The 20,720-nt window shown below is 41.5% G+C and overlaps 1 protein-coding gene across 2 annotated transcripts; it reads left to right on the top strand.

Moving 5' to 3' along the window:
* The first annotated feature begins 1,312 nt into the window (after positions 1-1,312).
* SLC38A2 (solute carrier family 38 member 2) lies at positions 1,313-15,359 on the top strand. Of its 2 annotated transcripts, XM_026502037.4 has the most exons (16): positions 1,313-1,649; positions 2,812-3,010; positions 3,298-3,379; positions 3,527-3,642; positions 6,569-6,642; positions 6,732-6,824; positions 6,954-7,035; positions 8,446-8,528; positions 8,942-9,000; positions 9,091-9,258; positions 9,648-9,727; positions 9,846-9,946; positions 10,505-10,629; positions 11,005-11,149; positions 11,263-11,360; positions 12,390-15,359. In XM_026502037.4, exons 2-16 carry the CDS (start codon positions 2,895-2,897, stop codon positions 12,486-12,488), a joined length of 1,521 nt encoding a protein of 506 aa, XP_026357822.1. In that variant the 5' UTR covers positions 1,313-1,649; positions 2,812-2,894; the 3' UTR covers positions 12,489-15,359. The 2 variants fall into 2 exon arrangements, with proteins under 2 accessions (XP_026357822.1, XP_057174755.1); XM_057318772.1 differs by lacking the exons at positions 1,313-1,649; positions 3,527-3,642 and having other exon boundaries at positions 2,902-3,010.
* The last annotated feature ends 5,361 nt before the right edge of the window (positions 15,360-20,720 follow it).

Raw genomic sequence — 20,720 nt, 5'->3', positions numbered from 1 at the left:
AGTGACTAAGCCTTGAGGGACGGTCAGAGAAAGTTGGGCACGAAAGCAAGGAAGAGTATTGTTTAGGTGGGACTGATCTGACCAACAGAAGGGGTGGGGAACAGAGGAGTGCAAAGGGGAAATGGGCCCACCCTTGTCAATCATGAACACTGGTGCAGGCCCAGGACTCCGGCAGCCTCACGTGCCACGGAAATAGACAGCTGTACAGATTTCCTCAGGAAAACATTGAAAGCAAAAACTGTGATCACACCCAACCCTTTCCTCTATGCCCTGCCCAATCTCTCCCACGTCCCCAAAAGGAAGAGAGCAGTAGGTCAAACTCGTTTGTTTATTCATTCATTCAACAAGCATTTCTCCTAAGGGGCCTTTGTTTCCAGCAAGGGACGGACTCGTGCCTTTCCGCAGCACAGAGGATTCCGCAGCGAAGGGGCCCCCTAGTTGCCTGGCTCAGCAAGACCACATCACCACTGGAAGGGAAGGACTAGCTCGGGGAAAAGTCTCCCAGACCAGCATTCCAGTGGAGCCAGCGCCTTTGTAAATACAGGGGAAGAAAGGCGAGGAGGGCCAGAAGAGCTCTCAAATTGGGTCAGGGGTGGTGGAATGAGTGAAATGTGTCTGCAAAACTGGGGGACTCCTACACCTCCTCAAAAGAGCCGGTCCCCCCAACCGGAGGCCCAACCGGGATCCCCTTTTAGGGGGTCTGGCTTGCTGGTCAGAATGTAGCATTTCCCCTAGTAGGGTTTTCCACGTTCGTATAAAAAGGATAGGCCGAAATGCAGCTGCCAACTGACCCAATCAGGCTAGTTTTGAAGAGTGAAAGCCGGTCTAGATGGAGAAGAAAGAACGAGAACAGAAACCGACCGTGGAGACAACGTTGCTGCATTAGTCCAAGTTTGCAAGAGAAAAACCCCAAGTAAATCACAAAAATAACAGGCAGGAAAGGGTTGGGTGGGCGGGATGTGTCCCCAAAAAGCCTTGAGGAGAAAGCAAAGACTGCTGGTAACTCGGACGGAGGGGATTGAAGGAGAAGGCTCCGTAAAGACAACCGCATGTGTTGGGCACCTATCGAGGTTGAAATGAACTGGCCAAGGGAAGCATGGGGGTCTTTCCGGGCTGGCCAGGAGACTGGAGGGAGTGGGGTTTGGCTCTGTCCGAGGGTGGGGGCTCCAGCGGGCGGGGCCGGCCGCCCGAGTGGGCCGCGGGGGGCAGGGAGGGACTGGGGTGGCGGGGGGCGGGGTCTGCGGGCCCGGGCGGGCCGGGGGCGGAGCCCAGGTAGTGTTGATACACAAAGAGAAGGCACCCGGGCGGCCGCGGCCCCGCCCCCTGACGCGTCCTCCTGGGCGGCCGCTATAACCCGCTGCCGGGCAGGCAGCACCAGAGCCGCGCGACGCCGCCGTCCCGGAGCGCTGTCCCCGCTGCACCGCACTTAGCCGGACCACGCGTTCCCGCACACTCGCGCCTTTCCCTCGAGACGGCGGACGCCGGACGATTGGGGCGGCAACAACTTGCCATTTCCTTTTTTTATTAAAATTATTTTTCCTGCCTATTGTTGGTTTTTGTTTTTGGTTTACGATTTTTGTTTAGCCGAGAAAAACTCACTGAAGGCGTTTGCTTGACGTTTCCGGGATACAGGAGCGGAGACCACCGAGGTAACGCGCGCGGGGGCGTCTGTGCGAAGGGCGCGGGGCCAGGTCGGGAGTGGGGGAGGGGCGTCCGGGAGGGGCCGCGGCGGGAAGGCAGCTGCGGGGGCTGTTTCCTCCGGGGACTGGTGTGTCTGGTCGGCGGGACCCGCCTTCGGTCCCGGCCCGTACGGGGGTCGCCGCCCTCCTCGGGCGGGGGAGGGGCGCGGCGCGGGGGCCGCGTGCCGCCGGGAGCGGAGCCGCATCCTCCCATTAGGGGGAGGGGAACCAGCCCGTCCGGCCCGTGGCTCCGCTGCGGCAAGTCTTGTGACTGATTTGCATTAATAAAAAAAAAAAATAGATCGAGGGGGCCTGGACTATGGGGGCAGCGGAGGAGGGTTCGGGCTTCTGGTATACAGAGGCCACGATAGAGGAAGACGGGCCAGGAACATTTGATAATCGGCGATCGATATTGCATCAGTTTCTTTTCCGGGCATAGGAGGGGCCGGCCGGGCGAAGCGCTCTCGAGCCAAATGCCTGTAGACGAGTGTGTTCGAGGGCACGGGCGTGCGCGTGTAAACAAACCCTGACGACTCTGGTCGCCGGGGAACGGGCGTTCTCCCCTTCTCAGGAGAGGACCCGTGTCAGCCCTTTCTGCCCCCTTTGAGTCCGCTATCTGTCGCAGAGGCATTTCCCCATCTGGGGACCCCGGGCATGAAAAGACCGATTTCGCGAATTGCCGTTGCAAATGCTAGAAACTGGGAGCTGTGAGCCTGGGCTGCACGCACACCTAACCAATGCCTGGGTGGGATGTGTGCCCTGCATGCCTGTGCACGACCAGAGAGGCTGGAGGAAAGCCGAAACGGAGCCCCCGTGCACCCTCCCCTCAGACTTGGGATAATGGAGAGGGTGCAATACTAAAATCCTCTGGAGAGGGGCGTTGGGGTCGAGAGGGCGCGGACCTCTGCGGGCGCATCGCCGCGGTGGGACCATCTTTGTTCTCCGCGGCTCTGCTGTCTGTACTTTTCCGCCCCTCTGCGCGCCCCCGCCCCTCGCGCTCGGCTGGTACTTTTCCACTCGCCTGGCCGGGGATGAATCAGCCGCGCTGCGCCTCCCGGCGGCGTCACGTGACCACGGCGGGCGGGCGCGCGGGCGCTGCAGTCTTGACGCGCCGCCTCTACCTTCTTCACAGGCAGCCGCGCGGGCCGGTGCACCACCAAGGACAAAAGGAGCCCAGTGTTCATCGCTGCACCCTCTATTCCTCCCGGTGCCAGCATGAAGAAAGCCGAAATGGGAAGATTCAATATATCCCCGGATGAGGACAGCAGCAGCTACAGTTCCAACAGCGACTTCAACTACTCCTACCCCACCAAGCAAGCTGCTCTGAAAAGGTGGGAGAAGTTGTGTTGCCTTTTTTTTTTTAAACGCCTTGTGCGGGTCAGGGATTCTTTACCTAGGACTCTGCTTCGGTTGCTGTAATTTACCGTAGCATTTGGAGAGAGTGTAATCTCTGAAAGAGTATCCGATTGTCGCATTGACAGTATCTCCTGTGAGAGTCGACTCCTACTTAACACTTAGGCATTTCAGGGAAGGTGTGTGACAACTAAAGGGCTGTTTGTGTTAAAGCATTCCGTTGCATATTTCACAACGACTGAGAATTCCTTTTTTTCCCTCACAGCCATTATGCAGATGTAGATCCTGAAAACCAGAACTTTTTACTTGAATCAAATTCGGGGAAGAAGAAGTATGAAACAGACTTTGTAAGTTGAAAATAAAAATTTGTGTGTCTGTGGCTTTATGGAGTAAAAGAATAGTTTTACTTTTAGATTTCAATCTAACTTGCCCAAAGCTGGTTTTCTCCATTTAATTATTGTTATATGTTTGGTTATCGTTTTCCCTCTATGTAGCATCCAGGTACTACTTCCTTTGGAATGTCAGTATTTAATCTGAGCAATGCGATTGTGGGCAGTGGAATCCTTGGGCTTTCTTATGCCATGGCTAATACTGGAATTGCTCTTTTTATGTAAGTATGTGTAAGTAGTGAGTCTGCCATGCAGGGCAGTTAATATGATGATAAAACATAAAACTTTCAGCTCCAGAGACGGAATTCACAGTTGACATAGTTGACTTAAAAGTCATTTGTGTGAAATTTAAGATGAGAAATCCAGAAACCTCCTTATTTTAATATGTAAACTGCATGATATCAAGAAAGCCAATTAGGAAGAAACAGGACAACACTGAAAACTAATAATTAAACTAAAAGTCGTTAAGTCAGTGGAATAGTTAAAACAAAGTTGTGACAGGGAGGGTTTGGATATTTAAAAAAAAAACTATTGATAAATCCAAAGTAGCTAGGAATTTTGTTCTGGCAAAATGGGACACAAAAAATACTAATAAGCATAGTACATCCAAGTCAGTTCATAAATTGATATGTCTCCCCAAGGACCTTTGCATAAGGCAAACAGACTTTTTAGAATATGTAGGGTGTGGTGGTATTTGCTTAACCTGGAACACATTTGTTCTAAGAAAAGTGAGTCATAATTTTCTGGACACTGAAAAGAAACCTATATGTTGGGGTTTTTTTTGTTTTGTTTTGTTTTTTGAGGTTTTTTTTGTTCTAATATTTATTTCTTCTAGGTCTGTGTGGTTGCCACATGCCATAGCAAAAAAAAAAAAATATTTTAATAAGTACCTGCTTTTAAATGTACTTTTCCCTGGTTGCCCAGTTAAATGATTTATTCCTGTGCTTTCTAGCATAAATGCCTAGAATAGGATTTTGGAGTTATAAAAGACTTTAGAGCAGTGGTTTTTTAACTGCTGTGGAGTCACTGATTCTCAGATAATAAAAGTAGGAACCCTGTTTCCAGGGGGGAAAGGTACAAAACAAAAATACATGTAAATTTGGATGTACTTTCTCAGTGATAGTTGTATGGTAGCTGTTTAAGTACCCATGGGCTCCTGGTAAGGCAATTTCTGTGGAAGATAGTGTGATTATTGCACAGATGAAGAAACCACACCTTACAGGGAGCAGGGAATTGTCCTGTTGTGACAGATGTGTTTTAGTTAGCTGACTGGTGCCATCTACTCAAGTTATATTCTCCAGCAGAATAGAATGTTCATGAAAAGAAAAGCAGACCTTTGCAAAGTTCTGCTTTGTGGCAAAATTCTGTACTGAAGTTAAGCCTGGCTTTGAGCATTGGAACCTAGGATTCCAGCAGCTTGCTTCATGAGCATGAAGCTTTTTGAGACCTCTTACTAAGATGAAGGAATTTACATAGGAAGAACTCTAGAATTTTTACTGGGGAACTTGAATGGCCTCATTGTTAAATATTCCGAAATCCTTCCTGACTCTTACTATAAAAACTGGAGGCAGTCTTTAAATGCTGCCAGTGTGGTTATAGTTAACAAGATAAAATGGCACCTGTTTCGTAAGTGAAAGCAAAGTTCTGATGTTACCCTTGCACCTTTGAAATACATTAATGAGGTCTATGTGTTTGATTAACCCTTTTAATAAATGGTTAAATAACATCAGGAGTGTGAAAGTGAGTTTTTAATCCCGTCAGTATTTTACAAGGTATATTTAGAGGATGTAGAGGTAAATGGGCCAGAAGCCACGTGGCTGTCACAGTGTGGTTAAACAGCTCCAGCTAACCTTGTTAGGCAGACTCAGGCTTGAGCTTGAAAGTGACCTCAAAGGTTATGAAGTCCATTTGTCCCTCATGATAATGTCATTATAAGAAAGGACGACTGAATTTGTCAGCATACTTTGAACATTGTTTTTGATCAAACTAACAACTTTGTTCAGTTAGAGGTAAGGCGGATGGGGTCATTTTTCCACCTCTGATTAAGCCCCATAAAGTTTTTGGCATTAGAATGGCAGTTCAATGCTACCACCTATGTTTTAACTAACAGACATCAATTTCTCTGCCAGACCTTACATGGTACCGGCTTCAGTTTTCCTGTACAGAATCAAAAAAAGTAATGATCTCATTTGCAGAGTTTTCTGTGGGTTTCCCTGATATTTTGTTGTTGTTTTTAATAGAAAGAAATCCATATATATCTTCCTTGCCTTGCCCAGGAGGGGTGGAAAGTAAATCTGGAATGAGAGAGAATTTGTATCCTTAAAGGAAAGCTACGTGACATTAGGGAACCTTTAGTTCCCCCATTCTTTTTTTTTTCTTTTTCTTTCTTTTTTTTTTTTTTTTTTTTTTTTTTTTTTTTCTGTTCCACCTACTGGAGCAAAGAGCTACCCCAGTCAGACCGATAGGCTACTTGTTATAGCACAGGCATTGTTTAACTTTGTCATAACAGTGGGCCTGTATTCCACACCATGGCGTGCAATATAGTATATTGTCTCAGTGGTTATTTTTCTGACTTGTGCCCGGTGTTTGTAAAGCTGTGTCTGACACTTCTAATGTTAGTATCTCTCTCCCTTTCTAGTCCCATTCCTCCTCTTCATGTAGTCCAAGTGGTATCAAGGTCTTTCCTGACCCTGTCTCAGTTGGATTTCATAAGTGCCTTTTGAGCTGGACTTTTAATGGCAGACATTACCATCATTTTACAGATAAAAGGAGCTATTAAAATGCAGAGAAGTGGCAAGAATACAGATAAATATTAGGTTCCAGAACCAAATTATAAGTCTCATCACTTCACACCTTAAAGTTAAGCTTTCCTGGGTCTCCCTACACGTTTGGTGCAGTGGGTAAACCCCTGCTCTTAACCAGTACCATAGAACTAACACCTGAGACATGATGCAGGTTTTTAGTACCAGGTTAAGAGGAGATGTTGACACTAGCCAGGATGGTCAACACCAGTTCTTGGGGACTTTTGTCTAGCACAGAAAAATGAGGGCACATTCCATATTTAATGTTTTGATAACAAGCAAAAGAATTGTCTTTAGATACAGTTGTGCTTATTCATAACCCTGTGCCTTTTCCTTCTCTCATCAGAATTCTCTTGACATTTGTGTCAATATTTTCCCTGTATTCTGTTCATCTCCTTCTGAAAACTGCCAATGAAGGAGGTATGGTAGCATTCTTGATATTTCTAAAACAATTACGCCTGTCAGGATTTTCTTCCTTCCTTCATGCTTTTGTGTTCTTCGTATTTTAGGGTCTTTATTATATGAACAGTTGGGACATAAAGCATTTGGCTTAGTTGGAAAGCTTGCAGCCTCTGGATCAATTACAATGCAGAATATTGGAGGTAAGAATTTTTTAAAAGGTGATTTGGGTAGACTTTTTGCTCTTTGTGTAGCACAGAGTGGTGACACGTTACTTTGGTGTCACATGCCACATTTTGCACTTGTAATGGTATAATTTTGTTTTCCTCCAGCTATGTCAAGCTACCTCTTCATAGTGAAATATGAGTTACCTTTGGTGATCCAGGCATTAATGAACATTGAAGATACAACTGGGTAGGTGCTAAGTAAGGTTGCTCATAAGAAAAATTACAGTCTAAAATGGTTAGATACATTTTATCAAAGTTGACTACAAAATAATTACCAATAAATTATTTTTCGTAAATGTTCCTGTTTAAATTGACCAAGAAGTCCGTCACAGACTGATTTAAAGTCTTACGAGCGAAAGACCAAAGATCAAGCTCGTGCTATAATTCTGGATAATAATTTCTCCAGCCTGTGTGTGAAAGCAGGTTTTCTAGACCTTAACTTTCTCTTGATACTTACTCTCTAGGAAATCGTAGCTGAGTAACACAAGTCTAACCTAAGTCAGGTAGAAGCTTTGAATTACATTACAAATCAGTCCTGATTTTTTATAAATTTGAAATTCTTAAAACGTAATCTGTTCAAATGCAGAAGACCAGAAAGTGTATGGCCATGTTGTAGAAACCTTATCCTTGTAGCACAGTTATTCCTCCCAGCGGACTAACAGGTTTTTATCTAAAGTAAACAGGGGGAAGGGTAGTTTACTTCCCCACTTATTGCAGCTCATTATCTCAAAGTGGAGAAATGTGGTTATCTCTTTTACTTGAGAAATTTAATAAGCCGATCTTTAAACATAGTTTTCGGTGGGATCTTTGTTGCTAAAGTAAGTGGAGCGGAATTCACAGGACAATTAGAATTTGAAAATAGTGATTTTAAAAGAGGGTATGGCTGATTACCTGGAAAAGACATTGCTAGAACTCTTAGGAGACATCGGTAATAGTTTCTCTAAGTTCAGAAGGGACCTTTTGACTATTTTTGGAGCCAAGGTGGGTCAAGGTGTCACAACATAGTCTTGACAACCTGGAGTAAATTCTGGTATGGGGGGGAGGTTGTGTTTTGTTTTTTGTCTTCACCTATGTGTTTTACCTAAGTATGAAAAAATTACCTCGTTGAAGTATTTAATAATTACATTTGCTAATAAATGTCTAAAAGGAACTGGTTTTAAATTTCCTTGTTTCTAGCATTCAAAATTGGAAGCTAAAGCTATGACCAAGTTGGTGTACAATTCTTCCAAAAATGCTTGAAGATAAGATTACTGGCTTAACAATGCTGCTTTGTTCCCTGCATTAGTATCAAGCCTTTAAGAAGCGTTTTATGTTCTGAATCAGCTGGCAGCCTTCCCAGAGCAAACAGTGGGACAAAAGTTATACTGTTCATACCCATTTCTAACCTGAGCGAATATTCAGCTAGCACACAGAGTTAGAAATTTATTCCTGTCTATAGGCTTTTTGTGAATAAGCAGTGCTTTTTCCAAACCTGCCCCTTTTTTGTGTTATTTTTATAGTATCTACCTTATGAAATGAGTCCAGTAAGAAGATGTGCATAGTATTCTGGGAATTTTCAGGATTGGTTTTGACCTCATGTTTCTTTTCTTTAATTCAGATTGTGGTATCTAAACGGTGACTATTTGGTTTTGCTGGTGTCGCTGGTGCTTATTCTTCCTTTGTCACTGCTGAGAAATTTAGGTGAGTAAACCCATCTCTAAAGAAAACTAAAATGAGCCTCTCACTAGCTAGTTGGCTTTCTCTTAATAGAAATTGAAAGCTAAAAAGCCCCAAAAACATAACTTGGGGAGCTGCCACGTACACACCTTGTAGGCCTTTCAAAATCCTAGCAGAATGGCTACCAGGAGGGGCTGGGATATTTCGTTGACACTTGGTAATATTTTTGCTTTGTAAATAATAATAATTCAAAATGAAGTTCTATTGTTTTGGTTCTTAGCAAGTATTTTTAAGTAATTCTGTACCTTAGTATGTAAGAATTAGAAATTTAATATTCATACTAAAGTCTTTCACTAAAGAATTGAGTGACTTAGTTGAGAAAATAAATTTGCCTGAAATTGGTTACATCGGAGTAATAATCTTCGCCTCCCTTACAGGATATTTGGGCTATACCAGTGGCCTTTCCTTATTGTGTATGATGTTCTTCCTGATTGTGGTAGGTATAACTCTTCTTTAAAGCTAGAGATCTGTTTGTGAGCCCAGTCACGTTATTCAGTTTCACAAATGCATAATAATATGTTTTCAGGTGATTTGCAAGAAATTTCAGATTCCTTGCCCTGTGGAAGTTGGTTTGATAATTAACGAGACAATAAACAGCACCTTAACACAGCCAATGGCTTTTGCACCTGAGATGGTATTTAACATGACCGACGATGATTCTTGCAGACCACGTTATTTTATCTTCAATTCACAGGTAACTAAATATAAATTTTATTTTCTTAAGATTTTAGGCAAGAAGAGAGGGATACTACCCACTGGAAATTTAAAAATTACTTCAAGGTAAACGGAGGAGCGATAATAGCTACTCTTTAGAAAACATGAGTAGCGAATTACTGAGTTATTGAAGACTGAAAAGAAAGCATTAGCTTGTATCTTAAAATGGAGAACTGAAATGAAATAATTCTGTGATTTAATAATTGACACATTCTGAAGTTAGGATGTTGATCACACTTAGTGAAAGATCAGAAGGGAAACTTTAGGGTTTGATTCTAAAATTGGTTACTATAACATTTAAACTGCAGAGCTGTGATGACCTAAGTGTGTTACATGATTATTTTAAGTAAATGTTTACATTTTTTACAGACTGTCTACGCTGTGCCGATTTTGACCTTTTCATTTGTCTGTCATCCTGCTATCCTTCCCATTTATGAAGAACTCAAAGGGTGAGTGCTTTACCTATTTTTATTTAAATTTATTGGGAAAGTTAGAAAAATATTAGATTATTGCTTATAACTACTGCTCAAGTATATATTCGTGGTTTTTTTTTTTTAATCTACATAGCCGCAGCCGTAGAAGAATGATGAATGTGTCCAAGATTTCATTTTTCGCCATGTTTCTCATGTACCTGCTTGCTGCCCTCTTTGGATACCTGACGTTTTATGGTAAGTAATGTCCAGCTTTCAGAAAAAAACATTTCGTGAAATAAAATTGATAACCTGCACGTGTATAATCTGTCACTGAAATTTGATCTGTTTTGGTGTTATTTCGTCTTGGGATGAGAAACTGAATTTAGAGCTTAGAATTTCCCGTAGTCTTTTTAATCCGTAATTTCTCAAACCCAAGTTCACATCATTAGTCATTTGACGGCATTTTTACATGATGTGCTTGCATCTCAGTTCATGCTGTCTATCTCCTCTTCAGTCACCTTCAAATCCTCCAACACAAACTGTAAGCCAGACCATGGGATTTAGCTATTTAGCTCCTGTTGTTTTTGGTGGGGGTCATGTGGCTAAATCTCTACTTGGTATTTAGGAAAATTTTCCTTCAATGTTATTTTAATTGCATTAACCCTAATTCCGAATTAATCTTATTAGCCTCTTATAGTCGTTTTGTGAGTAGCTAATAACTTTGGTGCAAATTTGCTGTAAGTTAGATTTCCCACCTAATCTCTAGAGGAAACCGCTCACTTGAAGCTTTTTTTTCTTTGTCTTTCCCCATAGAACATGTTGAGTCAGAATTGCTTCATACCTACTCTACCATCATGGGAACGGATATTCTTCTTCTCATTGTTCGTTTGGCTGTGCTAGTGGCTGTCACCCTGACGGTACCAGTAGTCATCTTCCCAGTAAGTAATCACCTGCCCTCCTTCCGCTCACCAGGAATGAGTTTTTAAACATGTGAAGACTTGGGAGATTTTCCTCTTTTGTGAGAAGGGAGACACTGCTAGAGCAATACCAAGTTGATGGTGGTTTTAAAGGGATTTTTAAAAATACTTTGTAGATTTTCAAAACATCCTGGGTAATTTTTTTCCATAACTGAAGATCTAAAATGATCTTTCAATGTTCGGGTGTTACGGAAACAGCAATAGAGGAAGGGGCACAATTTGAGTATTTAGAAAGTTCCTTTTTTTCTTTTTTAAGATATATTTCCTATTATTTGGGGATTTTTTTCCTCCATTAATGTAAAGCTGGAATGTTCATCTCTCTGCTTGTTTCTGCAGATCCGGAGTTCTGTAACTCACCTGTTGTGTGCAGCCAAAGATTTCAGTTGGTGGCGCCACAGTCTCATTACAGTGTCTATCTTGGCATTTACCAATCTGCTCGTCATCTTTGTCCCAACAATTAGAGATATCTTTGGTTTCATTGGTAAGTTTTAGAAAGTGTCGAAGTTCCTTCCCATATCAGGGATTTTAAAGTTTAAAAAAGGGATGCCAGGTAATTCACTGAATCCTCAAGAAACGGTCTGTGTTCTTTTCCAGGGGCATCTGCAGCTGCTATGTTGATTTTTATTCTGCCATCTGCCTTCTATATCAAGTTGGTGAAGAAAGAACCTATGAAATCTGTACAAAAGATTGGGGTGAGTGAGCTGTTCTGACTTGCAGAAACCGTAGTGATCCTCTTCTGATACTAGAATTTCCTCACCTGATTTTAGTCCGTTAGTTCATTTCTTGTAAGTGTCTCGTGAATATTCAGTGATGGACTTCAAAGGTGGAGCGTTGGGACCGGAAAGGTGAAAGTTTGCCTTCGAATACAGGTCTAAGTTAATTGCAAGAAAGCGGTTGCGATATGTTAGAGATGGGAATAGAGATAAAGAGTGCATGTACAGTGTGGAGATACTGACTCAACTTTCAGCATTAGTTGAACTGGTATTTGTCAGACTGCCCGCTTCAACAGTTAATTGGGCCTTCGAACTAACCGTCTTCAAAGCAAAGCTCGGGAGGGCTGTCACTGTACTTTAAAGTGTAATAACTGATATTAAAAAGAATATGATACGTTAACTACAGAAGATCCTGGTGGTGAGGTTATTTAAGAAAAAGACTGCCTTTTAGTCCTTATTCTGCTATAGTTCTAGTCGGATGAAAGCACTAGAATTGTTTCTAAACAAACAACTATCATCTTGTTTTATCCAAAGTACATAGTGGCAGTAATTGAAGGGGATAGAATTAGGAGTAAACTTAACGTTTCTTAGAAAAACGTCTGGCTTTGACTCAGGCTGCATTTAGGATGACTTTGGTTTGATTTTGTGACTTAAATTTTTGAAATTCATGAAATGCAAAAAAACAAAAAGAAAACCCCAAAAAACTGGTCTGTTGTATTTATTACATGAAGTAGTTTATCCAGCAAAGAAAATTATTTACCTTTTCGTTTGAGACAAAGGAATGAAGAAGCAAAATTTTGGAAGATTTCAAAAGCTGAGCTATTTTGTACTGTAGGTAAGCCCTGGGTAACTTAAGACAGTTTAAATATCTTCAGCAGGTAAAACTGTAGCTCTGCAAAACACTCAACGTAACTTCAGTGATAAAAGTCCATTTTTAAAAGTAGAAAGGAATGTTTTGCGGATACGGTTTTTTGCTTGCTAATCCCTTTCTCTTTGTGCTCATTGCAGGCTGTGTTCTTCCTGCTAAGTGGCATCGTGGTGATGACCGGAAGCATGGCCTTGATTGTGTTGGATTGGGTACACAACGCCCATGGAGGTGGCCATTAATGGGCGCCGCTGAAACTCCGCTAGTCCACTTGATGCCAGTGTTGAGTCAACTCTCAACTTACTATGAAATTTCACCTAATGTTTTCAGTTTCACTTCCTTTTGAAGTGCAGATTCCTCGCTGGTTCTTCTGAGTGCAGAATAAGTGAACTTTTTTTTTTTCTTTTTAAAGAAACTATTCTGTATGATAGAAATGGATATTAACAACCAAACCACGAGTCTCGGGTTAATGGAAGTGACAATTTTTATTCCATTCCAGAGAATGGACGAACTCTTAACTTTTATCAAGCCACATGTTTGGCTATGTCATTGTTTAACTTGGATATTTTATGATTTTACTTGAATGTGCCTAATGGAACCATTCGATGTGAGAAACAATTCTTATTAATTTACAGCAAAGTATTGAAATAACCATTGAGAAAAACACTATTATTTTTTTGTACCAAAAATATTTTAAGACCTCAGAAGCACTATTTTACTTTAAAAAAAAAATTGCTTTCTTTTTAACTTTATCCAAAAACAACTGTCAACGAATTCCATAAGAAAAAATCATTGGTATTTAAAAACAAATATTAGTATTGTGAAATGATTTGCCTTTTTGTAGGCACAATAAGCCAAATACTTTTTTTAACCCAAAAAAATTTTTAGAGAAAATGATGTAACGAAAAATGTACCATGAATAGGAGCATAGTTTTTTCCATTCAGACTTCACCATTGAAGAATAATTGATTGATTATATTGCTATACCAAATCAGATGAACTTGTTCGTCACTTTTCTTCTCTGGCCCCAAATAATTTGCTTCATTCAGACTGAAACGGCTTCAATCTATTAGAATGGAAGATACAAAACAGATATTTCTGTGGGAAGTCAAATAACTAATTTTGAGGTACCAAATAGTGCAATTGGGTAAAACAGGGTTTATTCAGTTGCGTGTGTCTCCAGAGTTGGATTGACAGCTCTGGGTTTTTTGGGCCAGCCCTTTTTTTGGACATTGCTTCCAGCGGTGGAAAATGGGCATTTGATGGCTATAGGCCAAAACTGTTCTATCCAGAGAGTACAACTTTGCCAAATGCTCATCTGCTACTGGAAGTGTGAATTACTTGATAATGTGCGGCTTAGTTGTGTTCATGTTTTGTCTACAGTAGAGGTCTAATTCACAGGTGACACCGATGTCTGGTATAAGTTCTCTTCGTATGGGCCACTGGGTTTCTCATGCAGTAAGTTTGTAAAACTCACTTGCACTGGATTGTCATCTCCTTCTTGTACAACACAGAATTACTTGTTTACATCCAACGAATGGTCAGCGAGGAAAAGCAGTGCAACCCGAGTGGAAGTAGTCGGTCCAGCTGCATGTGCACCCTTCCATTTCAGTGCCAGTTAGAAGTGAAACAATTCCTTGGCTTTAAGAGCACATTTATTGTACGTTATGGTGTATGGTGAATATATTAAATAATGTGGTACTTTGCTCATCAGGCATAATGTCTAAAATCTAATATACATAATTCCATTAGTGGTTGAGGGAAGCAAATAATGGAATCATCAGCTGGTCCTTTTAAACTAAGCATTTTTAGTTTCAGGGCCCAGAAACGTGGCAGACATGGTTTTTGTTACACATTCTTGTATTATATGTGACTAAATTACAGACAAGATACGTCTGTGAAGACCCTTGTGGAACTGGAAGACCTCTTGTAGTGCTACATTGGGTGAAACCAATGGTCCGTTTGTGTTTCTACAAAGATAACGTGATTGGGGACCATCCAGAAAGGCAGTGAAAAGATGGATTCTACAGCACTGCTTTCATTTAATTGGGCTTTGGCACTCCCTTCAAATCCAGAACCTCACCTCTAGTTCAGACCAAGAATTGGCACTTCTGCTTGAGTTCCTGGAAGAATTGCTGATTTTGTATCTGAGACCTGCCAGGGAATACCAAGTAGAGTTGTCTTCTACAGTTTACATCCGTTCATGTGGGAGAAACTACCGTGGCAACCAGGAAGGAATGGAAAAAAGAATTTTCTTCTCGTAGCAAATTGACGTGAGGAGGCTCCTTCAATCCTCTTTTAGCTGTTTGAGGTTCAAAATGAACTGCCTAGGGTAAATTCCATTGCATGATTTTCTTGGAGCTATCTTAACCTGCCTTGAGGTTCCTAAAACAGTGAATTCCCATTAATGAGCAGTCTTCAGTATTAAAACCACTGTCTTGTCACCTCGTTTTGCATTACTGTCTTCCGTGGATGTTTCAGTTATAACTGTAATGTTATTTATAGAACAGCATTAATCCATTAAAGCTAACCTATTTTTCAATATTTATGATAATCTGTACATACATTGTCTGTCCATATGTATTTGTAATATATAATGTATATAATGTCAGGTTTGGGTCTTGGGTTCAAGTGTATATATTCCTGTAAGTTTCTTAACTGCATTTTGATGAATTCACATGTATCTATAAGAATTGTCCCAAAAATACCTGTACAGAGATTTCAATATAAACAAATTGAGTAATTATGTAAACACTAAAAATTTAAGGTATTTAAATTGTATTTGCAATAAACAGACTGGATGAACATCACATTTTTTCATGAAAACTTGGTGCAAATTCAGAACTCTTATTTAAATTTTAAATAAGGTCTAATTTTCAAAATGCAGTCGTTTCAAAATGTGATCTAGTGTAATGAAATCAGATGTGATCTAGTGTAATGAAAGATCTTTGAGAACCTGGGTGTGTTAGCTTTCTGTATATAGTGTAAATACCCCCACTGTACTGTTAGAGGCCAACGGGTCCACTAGGGCTTGTTGGCAAAGAGTGCTACACCGTTTCAATGAAACTATGTCTGTTTTAACTGAACTAAAATAAATACATGCTTAATCCTGAGTAGCAGTGTTTTCTTTGAGGTAACTGGATAAGGGGTGTCTGACGCATCATACATCAGAGCTTATTAGTAGGTCCCGTATAATGGTAAAGATTCTAAAGAGCATGGTCAGAAAAGCTTTTCTGTTTCTAAAGTTTACAAAGTGAAGAGTATGAAAAATGCTAAAAGGCACTTCAAGGACCCAGGGTTGGGCCTGCTGTGGGTTGGCCAGTAGTGTTATCAGCATCATCTGGGAGATTTTTAAAAATAGAGCTTTCTGGAGCATGTGCCTATGGTCTAATTCCATAGGTCTGGAAGGCAGCCGACAGTTTTATCCCCCTGCCCCCCCTCCCCATCCTACCCAGGTGATGCTGAGGCACAGGTGAAAGCAAGGGGCACTGGAAAAGGTCTAGGAAGACAGGAATTCAGCTTAGGTACACCAGGGAAAAAGAAGCACTGTGGCTGCAGAGAAATCCTAGACAAACAGGTTTATCTGACCGACACTAGATACGACTAGATATGAGGGGGGTTGCTAAGGCACGGGGTAGTTCAGGTACAGCCTACTGAGAGCCCTGGAAGCTTAGGGCCGGTACAGTGAGATAGCCAGGGACTAAAACAGGAAGACCTCTCAGAGCTGCAGGTGTGCTTGGGAGTGGTTGCAAAGGCAAGTGAAATTTTCTGCCAGAGAATAATCCAGTTGCAATGGTCAAGTGGGAAAGAGTTATTTGTGGTTAGAAAGTACGGCAGAATTTGCGACACACCTGAGTTGAAGAACAAAAGGCTTAGAGGGGCTGTCAGTTACTGGTCTGAGAACCCAAACTCTTTTAATTGAATGTCTACTGCATGCAATTAACATGCCCATGGGAAAGAGGGTGGGGTTATGCGTCAGACTCCAGTTTTAACAGAATCCATACACTTTGAATTAGCCACTCTGAAGAAATGATACCGAAATGAAGCAGAATGCCAATTAATCTGAAATAAATATATTTTGTGGGTTGGTCTACTCGAGGGATGAAAATATAGTTCCATAACCAGGGAAATATCAAAAGATATTTCCAGTAAACCTGAGGAATATTCTAGGAATGTTTCTAACTGAAGAGCCAGAGTAGTCTGTCCTGACTTGGAAATACTCTTTCCTGGACAATTGGCTTAGTTAAGTTTCTGGTAACAGTAAAGAAAATCCATTTAAACTAGCTTAAGCAAAAATGGTGGCAGAGAAAAAGAGAGCAGGAGATAAGGCACCTCAGAGAACTAAAAGATAAACAGGCTTCCCAAAGGTCAAATGCTGGATTTGGCAGTGAGAGACCTTATGACAGAAACCTATGGGAGCTCACTATAGATCTCTGCAGTTTGATTCTGGGCAATTTCTTCAGCCAACTTCTCAAGATAAACATTGGCTGATAATGGGTCGTGGTCTCCAATACAGTCCGGTGGGCAGGGTCACAGAGCACAAAAACATGGCTGCCAAGACCCAGCCCTGTGGTGGGGAGAACAGTTCTGAGGAGGAGTACATGGTCATGGGCTGGAAATAGGGTCACCAACTATCACAGCTTAAGCACTGCAAGTACTGCATCCTGGGGGAACCCCTCAATCTATGCAAATTGGGATGGTTGGTCACCCTAGTTAGGAAGGCACACAGAAAAATGTCTGATAAAACAGCCTTGTGATAGCAATAAACTCATTTTCTCTAGATTTCCTTTTTCTAGACTAATAGGTAGAACGTCTAGTCTTCTTTTGACTTTGCCCCAAGTATATGGATTATATCTTCCATAAATTACATTTTTTTCTGATTTCCCCCACATGAGTTGTAAGCTTCATAAGAGCAGACAACTTTTGATTAATTTATCCCCAACATTCACAACAGTCCAGCAAATAGCACATTAAATACTCAAAATAATTGTTGAATGAATAAATATGCCCTGTATTTCTCATAGCATAGTTGAGGTGAGGCTCAAACTTTTAAGTTAAAACTTACTAAATGCTTGTAAAATAAATGTGTAAAAATAAATAACCATGAAATTAAACACTCAGAGAGTTTATTCATCTTCCACCAGAAGCCTCTGTCTGACAGGAAGGCTGTCTTGCCTAGCCTGTGATCTGCCTCCAGGTGGCAGAAGCCATCTTTAACCTCTACTCCGTATAAGTGATTTTGTGGCGGTGAGATCCGTTTCAAACGCTAGCCGGATTTGGTTGTGCTCCAGGTATAGTGAGGGGGAAAATCTACACAGCAAGTCTGGTTATTCTGGTTGCTTACTACTTATGTCTTCAAGGGAACCATGAATGTTCCTTGGCCAACTCCTGGGAATGTGGGCCTCGGATTGTTTTTTTATGTTCGTGATTGATGGTTTTGTTACATATACCCGAAGCAACGGCCCATGCCGTACTGGCTTTTCAGGTTGCTCTACACAGACGTCAAGATTAATGATGTGCACCTGGCTTCATTGTTGGGGTCCTGAGTTCTGGTTGCCAAGACCGGTTGCCAAGCAGAATGTGCCTATGTAACCAGTACCCCATAAAAGCCTTGGGCCTTGGGACTCATTTTGGCTTCCCTGAGCAGAGACATTCCACACACAAGCTTGTAGTTCACTGCTAGAGAAAGAGCACTCATTCCTGTGTGGCCTCGGACAAGGAAACTCTTGGAACCCTGTGCCGGACCTCTCTGGATTCTGCTGTTGCATATATTTTTCCTCTTCCTTTTGCTCCATATCCCTTGCTGTAATAAATCCGAGTAGCATTATCTGCTTTTGAGTCTTGGGAGCCCTTCTGGTGAATCGCCAAATGAAACATGTGTATGGTATCTGTTTTTTCTCTATACCATCAGTTTGCAAATCTCGGTATCTCTTGCCTTCTCCAGGAAGAATCTATTCACGATGAAACCCTCGAAGCCTTACTGAGCAAATTTCACTAAATATTGTTTGGGGTGTGGGGTATTGAGAGGGTTAGATAGTGAAGGAAATGTTTTTTACATTGCACGTCCCACTGTGTGCCACTTTGTAAAATCCCATTTGACAATTTCTTCTCCCAAATCCCTTTAGCTGTGCTGTGAACTAGAGATTCTCTCTGTCTGCCCTTCCTCCCACAACATATGCAGCCTGTCTTCAATTCCTATGAGTAATTCTACTCTGTCTTCAAACCTGTCTTTCTCAGATAAAAGTTTTTAAGTCATCAGGACTTACTTTCCTGAGATGGCATTTTACTGAACACAAATTTGTGGGACTTATCTTCGTATTCTTCTTTACTTATTTTCCCTGAAAGGAGTTCTGGTAAGTTCAACTTTCTTATCTGATTATATTAAAAATATCTGATGTAGAGTCCAATATATGAATGAGATAAAAGCAGAGCTGTGCTGGCTGAAATGGTGAGGGGTGAGGTCTACAGCCTAAGAGCTCTAGCTCCCAACTCCTTCCACCCGATTCATCTCTCCACAGTGGCCCATAAGGTGCTACCTTAATCTAGAGCCCTCTGGAACACGGTTTGAAACATGGCTCTAAATCCTTTCAGGAGAACAAGACCCCAAGATACCAAGAATCCTGCCAGCCTGAAACTCAGCTACTGAGTCACATGTTCAAACAGTCTCTTTCTCTCCTTATTGACAAGGTGGTGGTGCCCTAGCATCCTTTCCATAACCCACTTATCTTGACCTCAGAACAACCCAATGACCTCCAGCTTGACACTAGGGTCACATAGAGGTCAAGTCTCCTTGACTATGAATATGTGGCAGAGGAAATACTCAGGTCCTTCCAGGTATCCATCCCTAAAGTGGAGCAGGTAAAGAAATCAAAGTAGAGAATCGATACAGCTACTGAATAATCTATTTCCTGCCCCCTAGTCAACAATGATGCCATTGGCAAGAAGTGCCTTCAGTTTGCCAAAAGAAGCCATGGTCTTTTCAACTAGGTAGGGGAAGAAATCTTTAAAAAAAATTGAACTAGTTCTGAAGGTCTTTGGTTTTAAAAGGACAAGTGATCACAAACTAATCCCATGAATCATCTGTTTCTCAGGGGTTTCTGGAATTATTCCCAGGTCCTCAATGTACAGCTTTAAACTTCCAAAGTTATACACATTCTTACTGGAAATGTGGCAAAATCACACATTGATAAAATTTTTTTAAGTGAGGCATCTGGTCAACAGGCAGTAAAAGAAACCAAATATATTGAAGATGCCTATTTTAAGGATGCAATTCCAGTAAGCAACTGTTTATTTTTCTTGAGGGGAGAAGCACCCCTTAAGTTTTGGTAAATGATGAATTTTCTTCCAGTGCCTCCCATCTACTGCAGCCTATCATGGAATCGTGCTGTCTTCCAAGCCAAAAATAAGCCAAATTTCTTTTTTATTTCCTTTCATTTTCTTTGTATTTCTCCTTGAAAGTAACTGAAAGTCTCAAGAGATGTGGAACTCGGAGTTCACAACCCTTTCGCTCCAGATAGAGGGATTGTATTTTTAAACCGATCCCTAAATAGAAAGATCCAAAGAAGGAAATATGTGGAATATGAAAATCTCTTCTCAAAATGCATGAGAGCCTCATAAATTTGAAAACATTCTTCTCTCATAAACTGTTCCAAAAAGAAATGTTTAGCACTTACCGCCTGTATTGAAGGCAATGAAGCAAGAGAAACTCCTTCTTGCTTGTGAGAGAAAGCCTAGTGAATTGCATTTTAAACAAGCACCTTTCTTCTTACACACACACGTGCACACACGCGCACGTACACACATACCATAATACATTAAAAAGGTCTTGGGGAAAAGCACGATCTTGTCATTGTGTTGTGCAAAGACAGGCTCAAGCTCTGGTCTGCCATTACTAGTTATCTGATCTCCGGCAAGCTCCTTAACCTGCCTATGCCCCAGCTGGCTCACTTCTGTAATAAAATCTAACATAACTCACATCATTTTGAGCTTACCACCTGCCAGGTCACACCGAGGATAATCACTACAGTCCCCTGAGGAGGAGCTTTTTTTTTTAATCCAAGTCTTGCTGAAGAAGAAACTGAGGGTTGTAGGTCAAGCCTCAACCTTACAAGGTTAAGTAACTTGCCCAGAAAGTGATGGAGTTGGGACTCGAGCTTCAGTCCTGATGTCTTGCCATTAACTAACTTGCTCTCAAATAAGGATGAGTATTAACTGCCTATTTGGGAGGTTGTTTTGGAGATGGAGTAAAGTAACCCAGAAAGTGCCTTTCACTGTATATCACGCAATGGAATACTACTATAAGCACTGAAAATGAATGAACTGCAATTCATCTTCCTAATACCTTGAAGAAAAAAGCAAGTCTCAGAATATCACATACTTAGAGCGTTATGTTCTTTTCATAAAGTTCAAAACAACGACGACTAAAGAGTCTCTTGATTAGCATACTTACATGCTGGATACAACCATTAGAGAAA

Source organism: Ursus arctos, unplaced genomic scaffold, assembly GCF_023065955.2.
Source record: "Ursus arctos isolate Adak ecotype North America unplaced genomic scaffold, UrsArc2.0 scaffold_26, whole genome shotgun sequence".
NCBI lineage: Eukaryota > Metazoa > Chordata > Mammalia > Carnivora > Ursidae > Ursus > Ursus arctos.
The sequence above is the reverse complement of the archived record's forward strand: the minus strand, read 5'-3'. Positions and strand labels throughout refer to the sequence as shown.

Coding starts and splice junctions, on each gene's coding strand:
- SLC38A2 (XM_026502037.4), top strand. CDS start 2,895: ATGAAGAAAGCCGAAATGGGAAGATTCAATATATCCCCGGATGAGGAC. Junction 3,643..6,568: donor ACTGGAATTGCTCTTTTTAT/GTAAGTATGTGT, acceptor TTCTCTCATCAG/AATTCTCTTGACATTTGTGT. Junction 9,728..9,845: donor ATTTATGAAGAACTCAAAGG/GTGAGTGCTTTA, acceptor TAATCTACATAG/CCGCAGCCGTAGAAGAATGA.